The 7,552-nt window shown below is 39.1% G+C and overlaps 2 protein-coding genes across 2 annotated transcripts in view; one reads left to right on the top strand and one right to left on the bottom strand.

The window, feature by feature from the left end:
• Positions 1 to 7,552, top strand: part of LOC106867428 (MAM and LDL-receptor class A domain-containing protein 1) — a 317,166-nt gene that overhangs the window by 31,409 nt on the left and 278,205 nt on the right. The gene's annotated exons all lie outside the window — the stretch shown is intronic.
• LOC106875986 (uncharacterized) lies at positions 1,440 to 1,985 on the bottom strand. The gene has a single exon (XM_014924328.1). The coding sequence runs from the start codon at positions 1,983 to 1,985 to the stop codon at positions 1,440 to 1,442; it is 546 nt and encodes a 181-aa protein (XP_014779814.1).

The following is a 7,552-nucleotide window of genomic DNA, read 5'->3' as shown; positions in this document are numbered from 1 at the left end:
ATATATATATATATAGATAGATATATATGTATGTATGTATATATATATGTGTGTGTGTACCGAGTTGGGCGGGTCTACACGACCACTTTCATGTAAGAGAAGGAAGTGAATGCAAGGAATAAAACAAAATAAAGACAGGCCGTTATATTTTGAAAGAGATAAGTATTTTTCTTGCTTGTTGACAGTTTTGCTCACCACTATAACAGTGGCTATTGCTATAAATCAGATTTTATGTCCTGGGACGTCCAAGTGGTTTCTTTTTTTACACTCAAGCCAGACTTGTCTTACACATTTTTTTATTGTATCCGATACCAAACACAGTTCTATCTTACAAGATACCGCTTTTATTTTATGCACTTTTTCAGGAAAGATTTTGATATCACAAATACACACGTACACATACGCGAAATCACAGACACCATTAATAACTTACATTCTCTCCCTCACACTAATAAAAAGTATTTATTTATTTACACACACATTAAAAAAACATGTATATATATATATGCGCACACACACACACACACACACACACACACACACACACACACACACACATGAATACCCGCATATAAAGATATACGCTTGACTAGTCTTGCATTTGCATATATACAAAATTACATACTAAGATTACATAAGGGTTTATAAATAACGTACCCACATAATCTATATGAAATTTCAAGTGCTCAGTGCTCCTAAATAGCAGTAACAGCAATAAAATGCTGAAGTCTTTTTCTCTCGACTAGGAATTCCTCTTTATCAATGTCATCATGATCGTGATCTATTTGACACTCATATCTATCATCCAAAAGATTCAACGAGATAAGGAAGGCATATTTCTCAGCAAGTTCATGAAGCTGTTGAAATCTCAACGTTATTTCTTGAATCACTTTGTCGAGTGAAGGAAACATTTCTCTCCTCAATTCAATGTTGTTGGCACTCCGTCGCTTACGACATCGAGGGTTCCAGTTGATCCAATCAACGGAACAGCTTGCTCGTGAAATTAACGTGCAAGTGGCTGAGCACTCCACAGACACGTGTACTCTTAACGTAGCTCTCTGGGATATTCAGCGTGACACAGTGTGACAAGGCTGGCCCTTTGAAATACAGGTACAACAGAAACAAAGAGTGAGAGAAAGTTGTGGTGAAAGAGTACAGCAGGGTTTGCCACCATCCCCTGCCGGAGCCTCGTGGAGCTTTTAGGTGTTTTCGCTCAATAAACACTCACAACGCCCGGTCTGGGAATCGAAACCGCAATCCTATGACCGCGAGTCCGCTGCCCTAACCACTGGGCCATTGCGCCTCCACCCTCAATTCAATATCGCATGACAATTCAGCATCTCGGGATCCTTCACCAATCATTTGTTTCTTCTTTTTGGGTCGACGCTGACGCTCCATGACTATCCAGATCATCGCAAATTTCTTTGGTATAGCTAGCGTCAGTAGCTTGTCCGTATTTCAGCTAGAAATGTTTCTAATTCCTTGAGTTTTATATCACATTGTTGTATGTTAAATCCTTTGGTTTGGAAGCAAGTCTGTGTGTCGTTAATTTCAAGAAGGATGAGTCCCCACATATCAAGAAAGCATAAAAAGGAAAATGATTGCAGCGCACTAAGTAGAACATCAGCGTCTGTCCTTGTAGCTGTATTTTCTTCTTCACGAGTTAACTTTACTAGGGCACTTAAGATTTTTAAGAAACGTTTCTTTACAACACTTACAGCTTCTTCTCTCGCACTCCACCGAGTTTCTGTTATGCGCTTGACACTTTGACCAGTGACTGTAATTCGAACATCCCAGCGATGGGTTGATGAAGGAAAAAATACAAGCAATCGTTCCACACATTCAAAAAAGGTAACAGAATTCATTCCAACAGAAATTGCATGAACACCCGCCGAATTCAAGGAGTGATTTGTACAAGCGACAAATTCTGCTTTTTGATTAATTTCCTTGTTACGTTTCTGAACACCAGTATGTAAGCCAGTCATCGCTCTAGCATTATCATATCATTTCCGTCTTTCTCTAATTTTTTCCAGTATCATCTTTGAAATATTCTCGGCGGTTTTACCTTTTGTTTCAGTGACGTCGAGAAATAATTACACAACCTTCACTTTATCTCCGTCATACATAGCGTAAAACTTGGCTCGTTTTATCCTTATGTGTGAAATATCAGGAATGCTGTCGAATATCATGGAAAAGTACTTGGCTTCTTTTATTTGCCTGAGGACTTTGCTTCTTCCCCAAATTTCTGTAAACTCCTTCTGAATAGGAGAGAGATACAAGGTAGCAAACTTGTTTCCCAGCTGGAGTTTTAGAATATGTTCACATAGCACTGGATCATATTTCTCCAACAAATGAACACGCTCTAAAAATTTCCCCCTATTTTCCGTTGCTTCAAGTTCACATCAGTCTCGTTTCTCTCATAATTCATTTCTTTTCGGTGGCCTCGTAAAGCCAAATTCTGTTTAACCAGCAATCTAATAATACCAGCAATCTTGAAAGGATTTCCTTCCACTTTTCCACTTCGCTTTCAACAACTTGTTCATTTTTATCAATTGTTGCTCCACGAGCAATCCTAATTTCCAACTCTTTCCATACATTGAACCCTTCCTCGGAATTAAATTTCGAGTTTGCAATAAAAGCAGTAAAGAGCTTCCTTGAAAGCAGCGTACACCATCCATGATCTCAACATTTTTTCGCCATTTGGCAGACTTTGAAAAAAACCACTCGCGTGTTAGTTTTCTAGTTTGTATTTTGGTTGACACACCTTGAATTACTTCACTAAAATCAGAATCTAGATTTTGAACCACAGATGTACCAGAAAGAACAGTGTGTCATTGATAATCTTGCTTGGTCATAGGCCAACATCTTTTCTGTTCACTCTGTCCGCAGCTGGTCCCGAAATATTTTCTTCCTCATGTTCTTCATTACTTGAAGGAGTTGAAGTTGAATTGCTTGAAACTGAACTGAACTTTGACAATGATTTGGAATTGTAAACTCCTTTAGCTTCAATGGTAGTAGTTTATAAAGGACTGCTGTATTTCACTCGTGCCCCTTTATTCTTTTTTAATTTTTAATAGTTTCTCTCTTGCATTTCTCTTTTTCCTATAAGCAGTACCACTTTCTTTAGTTCGCTTCATCTGGGGATGGAATGATAGTCTAAAATTTCTTTTAAAAGATGAGAACTTGAGGTTAAAGTAATGAAGCTAAATATTACAAGTCACAAATTCTACAGTTTTGACAAATAACACACTTAGAAAAAAATCTCTGTGCAGCAAAAGAATGCTTTTCTAAATTTACAAAAAAAACCTTCAAAATGTATAACATACATTCACGGTGGTGCACCAGCATGACCGCAGCCACTTGGCTGAAACACATAAATAAATAAAATAAATACATTATTCATTACTAGCTTAAAATCCTGGCTCTGTGCGGACATTTAAGCTAGCTCCTGCAGAGGGCTAATTAGGCCTGCACCTCAAAGCTAAAGAGAGCTAAATAGCATGACTATACGTCTATAATGACTATATGCCCCTGTGGTGTTTGATCAGAGGTTTCAGATGGATGAGAATTAATTCTGTAATGCAATCATTTTATTGTCCCAAGTTGAATTCCAACTGTTGGCTAACTTGTCCCAAAGTTCTTATCACGACGTAAAATTAACAATGCGAATGTCATTTATCTCCCCCTTGATCTCTGACGTCATCTGACTACCGCCAACCAAATCAAATCCCAATGCTGTATGTTCAAAAACTAAATGAAGAGCAGATTTTCAATCCCGGGATCATCTTGATTCCAAAAAGGTATGTAGAGCAAATGTAGACTAAAATACAGAGGTCTCGGATTTTGCGTTTATAGATATAGATTACAGCGTTGGCAAAACAGCAAAATTACTACGGTAAAAACATTGTCCTGGCAAATTGTAATCGTCTCTTACATTAATATTTTGCATAACTCTTGAATTTCGGAACAAGAAATCTGAATTTAAGACCAAAGATAATGATTGTTACATGATACTGAAGTGATCCCACTGTTTACAGTGTTTATGTAGGGTCACAAAAGAGTGAGCTTGGGATCATGTGATACGACCATATAAGGAAAAGAAAGGGCTAACGCCATAGATATATTGTAAGCGATATCGTCGAGTGTAAACGATGTCACCATATATGGGCATCTATGTTTCAAACGATAAACAGGTCACGTGTTGCTATATCTATTGTTGCATTAAAACCATTATTATTTGATTTCAATACAGCCTATACAGGCTTCTAGCCTACAGTAGACCCAAAAGTGTTACCGCCCCCATAAAAGTGACGCCCGGGGCGGACCGCTCCCCCAACTCCCTCTAGCTACTCTAGTGAAGGTAGGAGCAGGAATATCACCCTGTTTCAAACCATTTTCTACAGAAATTGGATCTAACAAGATACCTCCAACATTAAATCTCCATTCCATCATGAAATTGCCTAAGCATTCTCACAAATTTTTCAAGGCAGCCCAGCTTTTTCAAGATCTCCCAAAGTACAACTCTACAGAATCAAATGCTTTTGTAAGATCAATAAAAACCTGATATAAGTCCATATCCCGTTCGATACACTTTTCTTGTAGCTGTCTACCTGAAAATATCATATCCATAATACTCCTACCACCTATATTGTGATTCTGGTAGAACCTCATTAGCAATGTGCGGATGCAATCTATCAAGCATTACCCAACAAAGGACCTTTCCAGTCACAGCTAAGAGACAGATTCCACGAAAATTATTGCAGACATCCTTTCCGTCCTTCGATTTATAGAGTTTCTCCAAAATCGCATCACGCCAATCCTGACAAACTACTTCACTGTGCAAAACCCTCTGAATCACACCTGCAACATTGTACAGAGATGTTCACAACCATATTTGTATATCTCTGCACCTAATCCATCCACACTATGAGACTTTCCGTAGTTCAATTTCATGATAGCCGCTTTTATTTCAGCTGGGTTGGGAACCTCTGCTAAAAGATGTTTTGTTGGTCTTTCAGGTATATTATCAAGAACAGAGAGATCAACTTCGGTGGGTCTATTGAGCAACTCATCAAAATCCTCTTTCCATCTCGTAACAATATATTTAGGATTTTTTAATAATTCTGTGCCATCCTTGCTATGAAATGGAGCAACCGTTGGTGAAGTTGGACCATAATTTTATTTCAAGAGAAAGTAAAGATGTTTTGAATTATTAGCATTTGAAGCTTCTTGGAATTCATCGCATCTATCACTTCATCAATTTTCCTGCACCATCCTCAGCTTCCTCTGCACTATTGCTTTTACTTCCTTAAAATGTGTAGTTACTGTCTTGTTTGTTGAAAAGTTAGCGTTTGGCAACATATTGAATGCCTTTCGCTTCTCCTCTAAGATAAGATATATTTCTTTATAATTATCGTTGAACCAATCCTGGTGCTTTTTCACAACAAAACCAAGAATGTTACAACAAATCTCATAGATTCACTCTTTGAATGAATTCCAAGTTCCATCACTGTGTACTGACGGTATTTTAAGTTTATTGACATTGACCCGTTTAGGTAATTTGATATTGCTGTTCTAGCCTTAAGCTTGACAGCAAAATTCATCTTAGCACGCAAAAGCCTGTGGTTCGTCCAGCACTCTGTACCACGCATAACTCGCACTATAGCAAAATCCCGGATATCACTTTTCCTAGTACCATTTCTTCGATCCAGGGTGCAGTCATGTCGTTTTATACTTATTTTTTAGTTGAAGCATTGTGTTTATGACACCCAAATCCATCTCTACACACATTTGTAACAGCAGTAAATCTTTATTGTTGGAACTCCCGACCCATGCTTTCCTAAAATACCTCGTCTCCCAATCTGCACAAGCGTGAGCATTAAAATCACCTAAAATGACAACCTTGTCATCAGGAAGGATACTGCGGTTAATCTCTGTAATGTCTTCGGAGGAATTCATAGTTGGAGAATATGTACCTATGAGTGTTGCATGGCGAACCTTTCTTAATAGAACTTTTAAAGAGATCAAGCGATCAGAATGACCATATGGTAGTTTCAAAATCAGTGTGGTTTTAATTGCAAATCCTATTCCTGATTCTCTCTTACAGGTCTCGCCTCGATTGCTCCAAAATAAGTGATACCCTGCTGATTTCTCTACATACTCCCCTTTTCTGTGAATTATTAACTCGGCTAATGCTACGCCATCCATATCATATCGCTGCAACTCTTTTGCAACAAGAGGTTCGAGCATTCTATAGAACAAAATGTTCCAGAGTCCTTTATTGCCATTTACTTCAGTATCAATATTGACTTTTATTGTTTGATTGTGCCTTTTTAGGCTTCGGCAAGCCATGTACATGCAAGATGTTCATTTCCTTTTCCTTTCAAGCAATACGAAGTGAGGAAAAGTTTTGTACAGAACTAATCCCACTCTCTAAACTACAATGCGTGATCCCAAAAGAGCAAGTCGACACCATTGGGTGCATTTGCAGTCACAGGTTTTATATCAGAGTGCCCTTCTCCCAGTTTTTGCCCAATCAAAGCTAACCACAAGATAGCAGTGAAGGATTTGAATTCAGAGTTACCTTCTGCTAGATAGATTGCCTTCACCACGGCTTTGTTAAACACAGGAACTCCAACTATCCTTTATATATTTATACAAGCACACACACACACACACACACACACACACACACACACACACACACACACACACACACACACACACACACACACACACACACACGCACCCACACACAAATATATAATATAAGATATCGCTTCTTGGCTTGGCTTCGCTGACGAAGATTAGTAAGGCTGTTGTCCACATCGTCCGCACGCTCGCTCGTGGCTGATAAGGCCGATATGGGATCGGCATATCCGATTACAATGATGACAACGGTATGATTGTCTAGGGTCTAATGATGCAGCTGTATTTATTTTTTTCGCCTCTGACGTTTGTCTTCAAGAGACGCACTGCGAGAGATTTCAAAGGGGGAAACAGCATCGCTGATGGTATGGCGCCAGGCAGTACGGTCAGCTGTTAGAGTGGACCACTCACGATAATCAATGACACAAATGCCAAGGGACTGCTTCAGGCAGTCCTTGTAACGCTTCTTTGGTGTCCCTCTTTTGCGGTGGCCAGTGATGAACTCACCGTACATGATGATCTTGGGTAGGCGGTGGTCTTTCATCCTTGACAACGTGTCCAGCCCAACGTAGTCGTGTCTCAAGTAAAATGGCTTCTAGGCTGGTGACCTTTGCTCGCTTGAGGTCCTCAGTATCGGTACATGTCCTCAGATTGCCCTGTCTTCAGATTGATACCCAAACACTCTGAAATGTTCGTATCGGAGATTCCAGCGTGAATTCCAAGCAGTATAGCATGTCGTTTCCAAATTTCTGGGTGAGTGAATTGCGTCATGGTGCTTTTTTTTTCACAGACGGTGCCCAACTGACCCTACTATACTGGTATACTGTGTAGTCGACAAAATCAAAAACAAACTGCACAGATTAAAAATATAAAATGGCGACAATTTACCATCGCACTCTGTATA

This window comes from Octopus bimaculoides, chromosome 8, assembly GCF_001194135.2.
Source record: "Octopus bimaculoides isolate UCB-OBI-ISO-001 chromosome 8, ASM119413v2, whole genome shotgun sequence".
In the NCBI taxonomy this organism is placed as follows: Eukaryota; Metazoa; Mollusca; class Cephalopoda; order Octopoda; family Octopodidae; genus Octopus; species Octopus bimaculoides.
This window is presented reverse-complemented; position numbering and strand designations above follow the sequence as displayed.